Source organism: Mesoplodon densirostris, chromosome 3 (assembly GCF_025265405.1).
Source record: "Mesoplodon densirostris isolate mMesDen1 chromosome 3, mMesDen1 primary haplotype, whole genome shotgun sequence".
In the NCBI taxonomy this organism is placed as follows: domain Eukaryota; kingdom Metazoa; phylum Chordata; class Mammalia; order Artiodactyla; family Ziphiidae; genus Mesoplodon; species Mesoplodon densirostris.
In genome coordinates, this window is record NC_082663.1 from 40108280 (window position 1) to 40123852 (window position 15573).

At 46.0% G+C, this 15573-nt stretch overlaps 1 protein-coding gene across 1 annotated transcript; it reads left to right on the top strand.

The window, feature by feature from the left end:
• The first annotated feature begins 4440 nt into the window (after nucleotides 1-4440).
• ISL1 (ISL LIM homeobox 1) lies at nucleotides 4441-14163 on the top strand. The gene is made up of 6 exons (XM_060091687.1): nucleotides 4441-4468; nucleotides 5296-5485; nucleotides 8212-8471; nucleotides 10306-10592; nucleotides 11828-11995; nucleotides 14047-14163. Exons 1-6 carry the CDS (start codon nucleotides 4441-4443, stop codon nucleotides 14161-14163), a joined length of 1050 nt encoding a protein of 349 aa, XP_059947670.1.
• Nucleotides 14164-15573: the final 1410 nt, after the last annotated feature.

The following is a 15573-nucleotide window of genomic DNA, read 5'->3' on the forward strand; positions in this document are numbered from 1 at the left end:
TGGAATTCTATCTTGACTGGGAACCGAGCAGGAGACCGCGCATGAACGCTGCCTCCCTGGCTGCCGTCCGCCAGTAGAGAATAGCAGAACCGCTGGTGACAGACACAGCGGTTACCTGAATTCAGGCTAAGAAGCTCTGCATGCAGAAGAAAATTCTTGCTAATTCACCCAGATTGTTTTAACTGGTTAATAAAGCAACTGACACTCAACAAAACTACAATCACAGCAGGAGTCCTTGGCAATAAGAATGACAACTAAAGGTTTGTTGTTGTTAACAACTGCCTTTATTATTATAGTTGCTTAGAATTATTTTTTAAAAAAAGTAAAAGGAGAGAAAAAAAGACAATCATTTCATACCCAATGGTACATAAAGAATATCCCTTCCATTTTTCTCTGAAATTAGAGTGCAGATTCTCTTGATTCATCCTTATTAAGCCACCACCAGCAACTGGAAGAGAGGCAAATTAGTTCTAAACATCCACACCCGGTTCTGGGTGGAATATAAATGGTTAATCATGACTCTCTTTATACGGCTGTAATTTTATCTGACCCTTGGACGTGATTTAAGATACTGATGGTTTGTATAGCCTTATTCTTATTCCTATCTTACATAGGATAAGTAAAAACAAATAGTGTGAATGGGATAAATATACATATATTCCAGACCTATTTTCTGAGGTGAATATGTCCATGTTTCATTTTGACCCCCAAATTATGTATTTGTGGATATCAGAAAATATAAATCCTTCAGTTATATATATTTTTTATATCTGAACACCTTACTCGTGGAGACTGGCATTCCAACTGTTATTCTCAAGCCTGATCCTGATGTGGGCTAAACTGAGTATCACCTCCCTGGGAATAAGTTCCCAAACAAATCCATAGTTCAGGGAAAGCTGATCAAAGCCACCTCTCCTTCCCAATCTTGGTTAGTTGGGGAGGAAAAAGTTTTCCCCCTTATCGTACATAATTTCCCAAAGAACCTACTTAAAATCCACTTATATCTGCCAGAAATTGTTGGGAAATAAATAAATCCTAAATATGTAATGCTACTTGTCAATTGCAATTAAAGCCTATTTAGATATTTGAAACGTAGCTTGAGAACATGATATTTGTTTAGGAATCTGTATTTGGCATTGTTTGATGTGGAGTGTTTAAATTTTAATCAAAGCAGAGAAAGGAAGCAACAATACACAAAGCGCAGCTGTAAGAGCCCACCAGGCATTTTAGGTGGAAAAGCTGCGTTTTGGAAGGTGTGTACAAGCCCATGTGGGTGGATGCCACAGACTCAAGTGGAACTTACTAAATCTTAGCATCACTTTTATATTCAAAGACACTAAAATATATTTGTGATGGCCAGGAGGTAATGGGAACTATACTTAATAAGAACTCATATTCTTCTTTTTTCTCTCACCAGTAGAGGAGCTGACAACGGGATTCACACAACTGCTGTTTTTAAGGATAGATTTTTTTGACCTAACAGAATATACAAAGGTCAAAATTGAATACATTTTTGACAAGAGAGGGTCTAATCCCCCCTTTGAACACAAGAGGTCGCTCCTGTGATCAAATACGGGGGGGCGGAAATATGCTAATCACAGTTTGATGTATTCTATAAAAACATTACAAAATTTTTTACAGATATATTTGATGCGTTAAATGTGTGTATAGAAATCATTTAAACAAACAGGGGAATAATCTGTGATCGCACTTGAACTTCAAGGTGAAGTGAAACAATAATGCCTGCTATCCTAACTTTGATTTTAATGCAAAATGTATTAGCAACAGACACACAGAACTCCAGAGTACATCCATCATGGAACAACATAATTGGGTTCCCTCAAATTTCTCCCTTTGACAGAAGGTATCTTCTGCATGATCTTTACCTCTAACAGCTTAGAAACTTAAGAAAATACTTGTTTACAGTAACAGTGTGGGCTGAAGAAAGGAAAACATCTTGTCTTCATCATTGTGATAAAATTGCTTATTACTAACGGTTTACCTCCAAGCCACATGCCAGCTTTTCTATTTGGACTTGCTATCATCAGCAGCAATAATTCTTTAGAATAGCTTATGAGTTTAGGGAGTTAAAATACCACACTGTGTGTGTGGCTGGTTTGAAGGAGGATGGATAGTGAGGGTGCTTTCTGGATCTGAAATGTAAGTCATCAGGCTTCTGGCAGCTTCTGTTGTTTAATTCCATGTTATAAAGGTGCCATGATGGAATATGATTGGTTAAAATTCTCTATTTACTTCCTGGAGATATAGTACCTTTTTAAAAAGTAGAGTCAGCTTGGTTATCTGTACAGGAAACATACCCGTATGCTGGGAAGATTTGCTTCGTGTTGTCATTACCAGCATCAGTTTTACGAAAGCAGCCTGACAAAAGGCTCCATGCATATAATACCAGCGAGACTAGAAACTATGACCAAAAAACAAAAACACCCCGCCCCCGCCAGTCTGGTAAATGTATCAACCTACCTCTAACTTTCGATTTCACACACGCACTCTGATATAACTTATTGATACAATAAAAACAGAAGGGATGAGATCCAGTTAGAAATTTTCCTTGAGACAAAACAAAACAAATGCATGTTCTTGGCAAAGCCCCAGCCAGATCAGGAGGAAATTCAGCATCTTAGTTTCTCTCTGCGCTCTGGAGAAGTATATTCCTGTAAACCGAGCCACTGAGACCGGCTGAGGGCTCACGGCTGTTATCAAGGGCTAGATCTGGCGAATGATACAAAGAACGGAGTTTCCTAACACACCAGGTTTTCTCAAGGCAACGAGACACCGAAATTAAACCTACTACTGCGTGCGTTTGCGGGCCTTTTTAGATAAAACTGGCAGTCACATTAGATAAGGAATAGCTATTTAGGAGCTTTTGGAGGAGTGCGGTGGGGGGAGTCTTCGTGGCCTTCCTGTGACTGTTTTGGGGAGATGGTTAAGATATGACGGGAACATGTAAGAAATTATTGAAAAGAGTTATTTACCGGCGAGTTGCAGCCAACATTCTTCTCTCTCCAGGTTGTTTCCCGAGAGAAAATGATTAGATAAACACACCCAGTGAAGTGAAATAGGTATTTCGCTGTTCTTCTGTTAGACCTCTCCCTAACTCACGCCCTTAGACTGACGCATTTTTTAAATCTCTAGAGAGACATGGAGACTTGTCCTTACAATTATCAAACACCACCAGCTAACTGCACACGTTTGCTTAAAAACAAAGGGCAGGAAACCAGCAGAGAGAGGAACTGGACAGGCTATAATCGCTTTGCAAACTTTAAACTACTGGCCGATCACTTTGCACTTAGGCTTCGGGTTAGTGCACTTCCTAATTCTAAACTGCAAAGCAGACCTCGCGGGTCGGAAGGAGAGAGTAGTCCGCGAAGTCAGCTTGGTTTTACCTGTGCGCTTCCAACCTGATTTTCCCCTTAGGCAAGAAGCGCCCCTTCCCCCCACCCCCCACGTTTCTGGAGATCTGAGGTCAGGGGTAACGGGGTAGTGGGGTAGCAGCAGCGAACAATTCCTCTGGGTCTATTCATCCCATAACCGGTTCGTCTTCCCCTAGGCAGCTCCCAGCGCGCTATGCGCAGCCAGTTAGGGAACTCACCCGCCCCGGCAGCAAAGCCCGGCCAGGACCGGAGCTGTGCGCCAAAGCGCGAAACCAAACGAGGCAAATGGCCTGTTCCAAGTCGCCCCTCTTCCTAAAGCCCGGGAAGGACCTCGTCATCAGGAAGACCTACCCACCAGCCACTCGCCACCGGCGGCGGAAAAGTGAGCCCAGCGCGCAACACGGCCAGCCGGACTGCGGGGACCCAGGAACGCAGGGCGGAGGAGCAGCGCGACAGGAGGCGAGGGCGCTGGCGGCACGGCCGAGAAGGAGCAAGGGAGGGGGCAGGAAAAGGAGGAGGAGAAGGAAGCCAAAAGCCAGAGCGGCAGGGCCGCCAGAGCATCGGGGGAGAGCAGCCTGAGCCCCGAGCTACTCGCCTCGGGAGCCCTAATCCTCTCCCGCGGGCTCGCTGAGCGGTCAGTGGCGCACGGCAGCAGCGAGGCTGAAATATGATAATCAGAACAGCTGCGCCGCGCGCCCCTCAGCCAATGGGCGAGGCGCTCGCCTGACGTCCCCGCGCGCTGCGTCAGACCAATGGCGATGGAGCTGAGTTGGAGCAGAGAAGTTTGAGTAAGAGATAAGGAAGAGAGGTTCCCGAGCCGCTTCGAGTCAGCCGCCGCCGCAGCGCCTCCGCTCCGCCAGCTCCGCCGGCTTAAATTGGACTCCCCGATCCGCGAGGGCGCGGCGCAGCCGGGCAGCGGCTCTCTCAGCCTTGGCAACCCTAGGGGCCACTGTTTCCCACTTAGCCACAGCTCCAGCATCCTCTCTGTGGGCTGGTCACCAACTGTACAACCACCATTTCACTGTGGACATTACTCCCTGTTACAGATATGGGAGACATGGGAGATCCACCAAAAAGTAAGAGGCGATTTTACCTTGTGGGGCTCGGTGTGCTGTTCTTGTGCGGGGGTCTCTCTCAGGCAAGGGTGCCAAGGGCTCTTCGGAGTTCGAGTCATTGCTTGGAGAGAGAGAGAGAGAGAGAGAGAAGGTGGCTTTTTCTTGTTGCCGCCACGCCTGCATGCTTGCTGTCGGTTCTGATCTTCGGGAAACTGATCGTACCTTGTGTTTGAATTCGCCTGCGTGCCCTCCAAAACCCTAGCCTTCTGGTGCTAAGCGGTGGTTTCCTCCTCGGGAATCCTGAGCTCTCCGAGAAGGTTATTCTGTTGCAAAGGTCCGCCTGCAAGTACAATACCCGGAGATGTGAATTAGCATTAGACTTGCAAAAGAGAACGAGTGACAACTGTATTGATGTCTGCTCTTGCTAACAATTTCCAGTCCTATGTACTATTTAAGAGCGTGCTTCATGGAAAATATAGACATCCCTGCGTTCACTTAACGCTTCTAGTCAAAACCTTTTCTTTGACTTGACTTATCCATAATCTTTCCCAATGATTATGGCAAAGAGGGAGGAGGGAGGAAAAAGAAATACAAAATGAACGGGTTTGATTGCGTGCTAGGCTTACAAATGTAGACTATTCAAATCTGCATTTTACATATATTCCACCTCCTTTTAAAAATGAGTCAAGGTTTTGATGGCACACTCCAATTACCATCCCAAAGTGCAATACTCTTAAAAGAAAAAAACAAACTCCCAGAGTACGCCCTATAAGAGAACGACACTAAAAGTGTGTTTATCTCTGTAGGAAGTAAACGGTTAGTCAATCATGTATTTATTTTCATTTCAGAAAAACGTCTGATTTCCCTGTGTGTTGGTTGCGGCAATCAAATTCACGATCAGTATATTCTGAGGGTTTCTCCGGATTTGGAATGGCATGCGGCATGTTTGAAATGTGCGGAGTGTAATCAGTATTTGGACGAGAGCTGTACGTGCTTTGTTAGAGATGGGAAAACCTACTGTAAAAGAGATTATATCAGGTACGCCATTTATACTACTTCCTTAATTTTGTGAGATTTCCCTCTCTCTCCCCATTCGTTATTATTTTGTGTGGCTTTGTCCTTTGGTGAAGTTTGCCTTAATGGATTCCAGCGTGCAAAAGTTACCCTTGTAAGTGTAATATGTAAATTAACCTATGCTGTTCATTTTACTTTTTAGAGGGAAAAAAAACCCCGCGAAACTCGATAGTGGTTCCCATAAATTATGTGGCATTGAAGCTTGTATAATTGCTCTTGGAATTTGTGATGCTCAAATTATTTTCTTCTGTTACCCTCCCCCTTCCAAAACAAACAAAAATAAATTCAAGATGGAAAAGTTGGGGTTTCTAAACTTAAAAAAAAAAAGGTTGGTTGGTTTTTATTGTATCATGCAATGTTTTTTCTTTTTTATTTATTTTAATTAAGTATTTTATTAGTAACTTCCAGATTCTTCAGAGATGTCAATGCAATAGGTGAAATAGTTTGACCTAAGCATATTTAGAGATGTACTTTGAAAGCGCAAATAGAGATATTGCCCTGTTACTTTTAGGTTAAGGACTCCTGCCTAGAAAATTTAAAAACCAACCCAAATATTCTCTGTAAAAAAGACCGGAAATTTAATCTTTTAAAATATTAACCCTTTGGTGACATCTGACTGTCTTCTTTCTTATCTTATCTGAGCTGATGAATTAGACAGAGCAGATCAAATTGCCCATCATCTGTCTACGAACAATTGGTATATTTAGATAATTGAACAGCTTCCTTTCTCACATTAAAATCTGGTAACTGATAAAATGAGCGAATTGCCCTTACTGTCAAGAATAAAACCACATAAGGAACTTTCTGAATTTTTTTCTTTCAATTTATTCTGCATCTAAACTTCATGCTTTTCCAATCTCAAATTTTCTGACTTGTGTATACATATGTCAGAAACTTCATTTTCTGCCTTAGGAAGGAAGTAGAACTTCCAAAGAAAATATTATTGTTTTAAGAACAAAACAGAAGAGATAACACTTTCGTTATTATGTCGAATAATATCAAAATATTATATTTAAAAATAAGTTCTCCAGTGGCTGTTAACAAGTAATTAGCTCTGTAAGTCATAGAGTTTATGGAGCTTAGAACTTAACCTTAAAGTTTAGCTGTGATTTAAGTATGCAGTTACAATTTTTTCCTGCTCACTTAGTGTGCAGTATTTTTTGTTATTTTAAAACCATGAAGTGGACAGTGTAATTTTAATAAAGCTGAACAGTGCAGAAAAAAAAGTTTATTAATACTTTGATGGTGGGGGAGGAGAACGGGAGGAAAGAGGGGAAGTGGGGAGCTAGAGGAAGGGGGAGGGATTTTCCAAATTGTTTGGTCACAGGCAAGGTAAAGTCCTCATCCTATGAAGTGGAAGATCTCACATAGAGTAGGCGGAGGGAGGGAAAACTTTTGAATCTACCTTCTAACCTCTGACAAATGAGCCATTTTCAATTGTTTACTTGATTGGTTTGTGAACTGGAGATTGTGGAGAGGGAGAGCTCACTTCTCAACCCCCAGCAGTAGCTTTACTCCTGTGGAGATAGTGTTTGGCTCAATTGTATTCAGACCTGCTTGTGCCTAGTTCTGGCTAAACCTTAGTGGAAGGAACCAATCGCTTTTACATTTTCTTCTCCACTCTTTCAACTGTGTGTGTGCGTGCGTGTGCAAGTGTGTGTGTCCCTTTGAAATCCTGTAGTTGTAAAAGCAGAACAGAGAGACCCTTTAGATTTCCGAATGCCTTTCTCCCCTTGGGGGAGCGAGGCTCCCCCTTACCCCCCTTTGTGTAGGTCTTTTCCTCTCCTCCATTCTCTCTGTTTGTAGGAACGCGCCTGCTTTATTAGTGATAACGCGGAGAGGGGGCCAGGGCAGAGCCTCTAGATGAAACCTACAAGGATTGTCTCTTGGTAAAGAAAGGTCAGCAGTGAGGAAGACCTTAGGAGTGGGTCTGTTCATTTTTCTGTCTGGTCAGGGTTCTCAAACAAACTGAAATAAAGGTAGATGCTTCAGCAACTTGAAAAAGATGGAGGGAACCAAAGCAGATTTTAAAAATAATAATAAAAGGAGGAAGGGAGAGGAAACTTGCTGCTAACATTGCTGCCTGAGGAAAAGATCTTTAGCGGGGGAAAAGTGCAGTGGGCTTGTGCGGAAAGGGCTCTGGAAACCCTCAGAGGTTTCATTTTGTTCTTCTGCCTGTGCATTTGTGTGTTTTCAAACCGAGTGGGGTGACTATCTCATTCCATAACCTCATTTTCTTTTGAAAGGAAGATTTGGGTTGCAGTTTTAGAGACGTTTCTAGCAGCAGAAATTGGGGGATAGGGAGGCGAAAATTTGGGGCCAGTGACTCCCGGAGTCCCCCTGGACCCCTTCCTGCCAAGAGCGGCAAGGGCCACCCTGGACTGGTCGCTGGAGCAGCGGCCCAGGCTTCCAACACGTCAAACATTTTTCGATAGTTTGGACTGGGCGTTTTCAACTAAGAGATACGGATCGAGACACAGAAGCTCATAGGAAAGGGAAATGGAGCGGGAAACGAGAGAAATCTAATCATTTCCACCCTCCCATTCCCAGCTTGTCTGCGAATGCTGATTTCAGTGTCTCAGGGCGTTGTGGCCGAGGTTGCCAGCGACCTTGGGTCGGGGGCAGCGCCCGCCTGAAGTGACCCCCTCTCTCTGTGCTTCCCTCCCGCCCCGGGCCCGGCCCCCGCGCAGGTTGTACGGGATCAAATGCGCTAAGTGCAGCATCGGCTTCAGCAAGAACGACTTCGTGATGCGCGCCCGCTCCAAGGTGTACCACATCGAGTGTTTCCGCTGCGTGGCCTGCAGCCGCCAGCTCATCCCCGGGGACGAGTTCGCGCTGCGGGAGGACGGGCTCTTCTGCCGCGCGGATCACGACGTGGTGGAGAGGGCCAGCCTGGGCGCCGGCGACCCGCTCAGCCCCCTGCACCCGGCGCGGCCGCTGCAAATGGCAGGTACTCCTGGGCGCGGAGGGAGGCCCTCCTCGGGGAGGCAGGCGCCAGGCGAGGCCAGCGCCACCCCTGCCAGCGCGCCAGCGGCCGCAGCAACCCTGGGACCCTTGCGGCGGTTGCTGCGGTCGGAGACGGAGGGTTCTGGGTGCGGTTTGCGCCGAGCTTCACTCTTTCGCAGCAAGGTTCAATGCCCTCACTGTCTCCCTTGACTCCCCTCAGCACAGCTACCCGTCTGTGTGTCTAGATGTGGGTGCCCGTGAATGCACACTGCTTGGGCACACGTGTATGCACACGCCCAAACAGTACTTCCAGTTCACCTTGGCCTCCAAAACGCGGCTTCTTGCAAACGGGCTTCAGCTCCCCGCCAGGTATTCTCCCCGCAGCTGCCTAATTAAAGGGGTGGAGCTCTATGCCCCTGGAGCTTCCTCCTTTAACCCAATGAAAGAAGCTTAGGTGGCCTCAAGTTATTTAGCCTCTCAATTCCTTTTCCCTTGCAAACTGCCCCCCACTCCAAAATATTTTAAATTTTTATTTGTATCCCTTTGTGAGAGAGTGGGCCTGCAAAGATACAGTTTTAATAATTGCAAGCCTTTGCACGGAGCCGTAATTTAAAACTGTCAACAAGCTTATCTGCAGTAATTGCCTTTTAAAGGGAGCCTCCCTCTTTAAACCGTTCATTCTACTTGATTTGGTGAGAATTTCATCTTTGGGCCTGTTGCTGTGACACTAAATTGACCCCATAGGTGTTGACCTGACCCCCTGGGGGGTCCTGGAAAGTGCAGGATTTGTAACAAACAGATCTGAGGGTCCTTGTCCCAGGAAGGAGAGTAGAAATAGGGCAAGGTTGACCAGGAGGGGGGGCCACAGGTAAGAAGGCAGACAATGTTTCCATCCCTGCTTTCCTGTCTTGATAGATCTGCCCTGTGCATTTTTAAAGTGTCAATTCGCCCCCGAGTTCTGGCTGTGAGGAAACTACAACTCTTCCTCCTCTGCTCTCTGGCAGCTCTAAGAATTCCGTCCTGGGGGATTTGTGACTTAGCTTGCAGGGGGGGCAAAGCCAGAGGTGGCAACTTCTGTTAGGTGCAACCTGTGCTCTGCTGTGGGAAGCACAGAAGAGGCCGAAGTATTGGCAGGGAGTCAGGAGCCAGAACACTCCCCAGCTGTCTTTTCTCTAGAGGCCAGGCAGCTCTAAAGAGTTTCGATTTTCCTTTTCTTGGAATCAGATCACATCAGGAACATCCAGGTAGATTTAGTAGATACAGGTAGACTAAGAAAGATCAAAGGCTGGAGAGATGGCCGAAATCCCGAATTTCTTTATCCCCTTGATATAACTCTACCCTGGGGACTGAAGTTCAAGCTCTCTGTCAGAATTCTCCTCAGCCTTTGCGCTGCAGACATCCCACTGGGGTAGCGTCTCTGGCTGTCACTGGGGTGTTCTGCGTTTCCTTCCCTAGTACCGCCTGTGCGTTGGGGGTTGGGGGTGGTGTGGACTCGGTGTAACCTGGGCCCAGTCCGGATACTAGAAAAGGCACGGAGGGAGGAGAAACAAGGCAGAACGATGCCGTCCTTGCTGTGAGCAGGGGGACAGGCCCTGAGACGTGCGCCCCTTTGCTGACTCCATGTTGACAAGAGCAGGGGCGGAGGCTGCTTTCCGGGCCCGGATTACTGAGCACTGACCTCTGAGATGAGAGAGCGAGATTTTATTCTCCCTTTTGCGCCCCTTACCCCCACCTCTGCCGCCCCTGCTTTGTCTGTCGAGGCTGCAAAGAGCTGCCCATTGTCCGGGAGCGGCGCGGGCGGGCGGCCCGGCCCGCTCACGGCACTCCTTGCCCCGCAGCCGAGCCCATCTCCGCCCGGCAGCCGGCCCTGCGGCCCCACGTCCACAAGCAGCCAGAGAAGACCACCCGCGTGCGGACTGTGTTGAACGAGAAGCAGCTGCACACCTTGCGGACCTGCTACGCCGCCAACCCCCGGCCCGACGCGCTCATGAAGGAGCAACTGGTGGAGATGACCGGCCTCAGTCCCCGCGTGATCCGGGTCTGGTTTCAGAACAAGCGGTGCAAGGACAAGAAGCGGAGCATCATGATGAAGCAGCTCCAGCAACAGCAACCCAATGACAAAACTGTGAGTGGCCCTGGGGCCCGGACAGGGGAAGAGAGGGGGAAGCCGAGGAGGCGTGCGTGCCGGCTGCCCAGGTGGGCCGGCGCCGTTTCCCTCCGGCTCCGGAGCAGGACCTGGCACTGGCGGCCCACCCCCCTGCCCCGGGGAGAGGCCCCCCCACCGGTGCCCGGCCCAGCGGCCACAGCGCGGCCCGTGCTGCTCTGGGAGGCCCCAGCCCGCGGGGGTGGGCTCGTGCTCTTCAGCCTTGCCCCATCCTGGATCCGGAGGGGCCGTCGCCCCCTCTGTGGGCAGTGAGGCCTGGCGCTGGTTTTGCCAAAGTTCCGGTCATCAGTTCCTCGGGCAGCCGAGAGGAGGAAGGGACAACTCCTTGGCTTCCTTTTTAACCCAGGGTCATCCCGGTGTCCCCCGTGCGCAGCCTGCAGCAGAGCCCCCAGGTGGGCGAAGTGCCCCAAGGTGACCCGTGAAAACAGGGCACCCTCTGCTCCAGGTCAAGCCCAGGCCTCCAGAGATGTCAGGTCCCTGGCACTATTACCCACTATCATCCCTGGCCCAGAGCAGCACCCAACTGGTAGGCCTCCTGGTTAAGTTCAACTAAAGAGTTTCTTTCTTACCCCACCAACCAGCATTTTTTTTTTTTTTTTTTTTTTGCTTTTTACTGCTTAGGCCCTATTTTTAAATGCCATAAAACCTGCTGTCATTAAATTTGGCAGACTAGCCAAGCCTGGGCCAGGGCATTTTCTAAGTTGGTTAGTGCATAATAGCACAATAGTGGCCAGACTCAAATGCTTGGGAGTCGGGGTTGGCTCCCGGAGAATTGCCTGCAGAAAATCTACCCCCAAATCTGACTAACAAACTGCCCAGAAAATCACCATGTCTAGAGGCTGAAGGGAGGCCTATCCTGCCTCAGCTTTCCACTGAGATGCTATGGCCTGGAAAGGCAGACAGGCGGAATTGGGATGAACCGTGAATTTAAGGGGAAAGAAGAAAGTCGAAACAGAATTTCGCTTAATAAGGTCCAAGCAGACCTAATAGTCCAGCCCACAGAAACAGAAGAACAAAACGTAATAACACAAAACTGAACCCTGGCTAATATCCATACGCGCAGCAGATTAACTGAGTCAATAAAGGCCGCTATATAGATAAGATAATACCAGGGTATATTTGCTTAGCCTGCACAGACAATGGAGGGAGGGAGTTTGCTCATTAACATGTTGGGATTGGGGGGGACCTATTCACAGAATATCCAGGGGATGACAGGAACTCCCATGGTGGCTGCCAGTCCAGAGAGACACGACGGTGGCTTACAGGCAAACCCAGTGGAGGTGCAAAGTTACCAGCCGCCTTGGAAAGTACTGAGTGACTTCGCCTTGCAGAGTGACATAGATCAGCCGGCTTTTCAGCAACTGGTAAGTGTCAGCTCCCAGAGTGGGGAGGCTGAATCTCCAGAGAAAGGAGATTCTGGTTAAACTGTCACATAAGGAAAGATTCTGGGGGGTGGGCGTTAGCGAGGAGGGTGCTCCCCGTCCCCAGGGTCGGGGAGAGACGAAGGGGGTGTGTTGGAGAGAGGAGGGAAGCATGCAAGGAAAACAAACCTCTTGTCAGTGTTTTCTGTGAGAGTTCATAGCTTGACCATATAGGTTGAATTTTCTACCAATCAGGCCTGTTCTGAGGGGTTAACTTCAAGGTGCCTAACTAAATAGACACGGCGTGGGAAGGTATCCTGGGTTGCAGAATCATACATCTTTGACTTGTAGCGTCAGAAGGGACATTAAAGATCACCTTGGCATTTTGGTCAGCAGCCAGTAAATTTACTCCCTTCTCAGCTCCTAGAGCATGGTACAGTTAAGGACCTAAATCAAGGTGATTGTAATACTAATCAATGTTGTAATACATAATCAATGTTATTATCAGTGGTCAGCAGGCACCTATCTGTGCACTATTCAAATATATCAATAAAGAGTTCAGTTTTTCAAAGATATGATTGATACTTTTTGTGACTATATCTCTTTCTGGGACTATATCTTAATCTAAGATGTAGGACTGCTTAAACATTTTTTTAGTGTGTAAGTTCAAATATCATACACAGTCACATACTGTGGGGCATGTATAGTAAAAGGAACCTGAGTTCTACCGATCAGAGAGATAATAATGTGAAAACCGGTTTTCGTGTTAATATGTTCTACACATCCAGAGAAGAGAAAACTCAACTCACCTTTCACCTGGGTGAAGATAACTTAAGATTATTAAGTATATATCTTTTGTGAGATGATATATGTACACATACGGTTTTTTTCTTAAGTAATAAACAGCCCTATAGGATCTTGTTCTATAAAACAAGATCCATCCGAAAAACTTGTTCCTTTCTTTGAAAATAAAGCTTGAATTGAGGTTAACTTTTTCCCCTCACATTTACCTGGAGGGCATTTTCTTTCTTTGTGGCAACAGTTGGGTAATGGGCCACAGGCAGGGGTTAAAAGGGCTTGGCCCAGGTGTCTGTTTGCAAGTGGGCCAGTCTAGAGGAGGCAGATGTGAGAAGTCCCTTGGCCTCACAGTGGGAAAGTTCAATAAGATAGCAAGGAATGTAGACCCTGGAATTAGGAAAAAGAAATTATTTTTAGTGTGAGGCTAATCTTACCAGTTATTTGGATCGTAGAAGGCAGGTAAGGGGAGGGTTCAGGGCAGCCAAGTGTTTGCACCTCCTGAAACTTTAGTGTCAGCTGAGAGCAGTGGAAGGGAAGCCGAGGTTGGGGAGGTGTTGGGAGCAGAGTGGAGAAGAAGGTTTACAAGAGCAACACAATACTTTCGGCTTAAGAGAAGGAGCCAGATATTTATAATGTGGATGACGTTATAATATATGGGTCTCCTCTCGGAAGGAAGAGCCTGATTGAAAGAAAGAGGCCAAAAGGCAGCAGGACCAACAACAAGGAAGAAAGGCCACGCTGTGAACCCTCTGAGGAGTTAATCACTGTTCTGTGGAGCCTCCTCTGAATCTCCCGTCACACGATCTGAGCAGCGTGTTATGGATTTTCCAACTCAAGAAGAGAGGCTTTGACGCCTAGAGACTGAGAACTCGCCTGCTCCCAGGGCAACACGTAGCCGGCAGGATAATTTTATTTCGAGCATGCATGGTAGAGTTGCGTTGCCATTTTACAGTGGGAAACACATTTGTTCTTAAATAATTTAATGCAACATAATGTTGGGAATTCAGTTTCAGTTAAAACAGAGATCTCTTGGAAGATGGGAAAGCGAGAGGATTTCTTCCCAAGTTCTTTTCCTTGTAGGCTTTCTTTAAGCCTGTTAAAATTCAATTATATATGCGGATATCTCTATCTATATATCTGTCTCTGCACACAGACACATACACACACACACACACACACACACAGAGGACAAGTTTATAATCCTTTTGTGAATACGATCACAGCCTCCTTTATTCATTTCTTAACCTTCTATGCAGGTCAATTTTTCAGAAGGAGGACCGGGCTCTAATTCCACTGGCAGTGAAGTGGCGTCGATGTCCTCTCAGCTCCCAGATACACCTAACAGCATGGTAGCCAGTCCAATTGAGGCATGAGGAACATTCATTCAGATGTATTTTTTTCCCTGTTGGAGAAAGTGGGAAATTATAATGTTGAACTCTGAAACAAAAGTATTTAACGACCCAGTCAATAAAAACTGAATCAAGAAATGAATGCTCCATGAAACGCACGAAGTCTGTTTTAATGACAAGGTGATATGGTAGCAACACTGTGAAGACAATCATGGGATTTTACTAGAATTAAAACAACAAACAAAACCCAAACCCAACATAATGCTATCCAATGACCTAGGAGTACTGAAAAAAAAAGACGTTTTTAAAACGTAGAGGATTTATATTCAAGGATCTCAAAAAAAGCATTTTCATTTCACTGCACATCTAGAGAAAAGCAGAAATAGAGATTTTCTAGTCCATCTTATTCTGAATGGTGCTGTTTCTATATTGGTCATTGCCTTGCCAAACAGGAGCTCCAGCAAATGAGCAGAAAGAGAAACTGGCCTCTTTGGCTGAAAGAGTCCTTTCAGGAAGGTGGAGCTGCGTTGGTTTGCGATGTTTTTAGTTGACTTTAACAAGGGGTTAATTGAAATCCTGGGTCTCTAGCATGTCCTGTAGCTGATTTCTTTTTTCCTTTTGCCCCTCCCCCTCTTTTTTTTGAGATCCATCCTCTATCAAGAAGTCTGAAGCGACTTTAAAGGTTTTTGAATTCAGATTTAAAAACCAACTTATAAAGCATTGCAACAAGGTTACCTCTATTTTGCCACAAGCGTCTCGGGATTGTGTTTGACTTGTGTCTGTCCAAGAACTTTTCCCCCAAAGATGTGTATAGTTATTGGTTAAAATGACTGTTTTCGCTCTCTCTGGAAATAAAGAGGAAAAAAAGGAAACTTTTTTTTGTTTGCTCTTGCATTGCAAAAATTATAAAGTAATTTATTATTTATTGTCGGAAGACTTGCCACTTTTCATGTCATTTGACATTATGTTTTGTTTGCTGAAGTAAAAAAAAAGATAAAGGTTGTACCGTGGTCTTTGAATTATATGTCTAATTCTATGTGTTTTGTCTTTTTTCTTAAATATTATGCGAAATCAAAGCGCCATATGTAGAATTATATCTTCAGGACTATTTCACCAATAAATGTTTGGCATAGATAAATAAATAAACACAATGATCCAGGGTCCCTCTTTTATATGTTTACAAGTAAGTCATTAAAATGTCTGAAATTAAGGACTGCATGTGAATGGGGTAAACTGACATATAATAGGTGTGATATTTTATTGCAGATAGTTAAGGGTGAACTTGCAAGTTTGCATTTCAATAGTTGGATCAAAACTGGTTGGAAGCCTTTTGCTCTCACCTGTGATAATGTTACTGGTTTTTTGAAAATGAGATGCTTTCCTCTGTCCTGTTTCCCACCTTTCTTTCCTCCTGTCTCTTTTCTTGCCCTACCC

What these genes read in the sequence shown, in the direction of transcription:
- ISL1 (XM_060091687.1), top strand. Translation starts at nt 4,441, where the DNA reads ATGGGAGACATGGGAGATCCACCAAAAA. An exon ending in GCGGCCGCTGCAAATGGCAG is followed by an intron (nt 8,472 to 10,305) that starts GTACTCCTGGGC and finishes CTTGCCCCGCAG; the next exon opens with CCGAGCCCATCTCCGCCCGG. An exon ending in AGCAACCCAATGACAAAACT is followed by an intron (nt 10,593 to 11,827) that starts GTGAGTGGCCCT and finishes ACCTATTCACAG; the next exon opens with AATATCCAGGGGATGACAGG.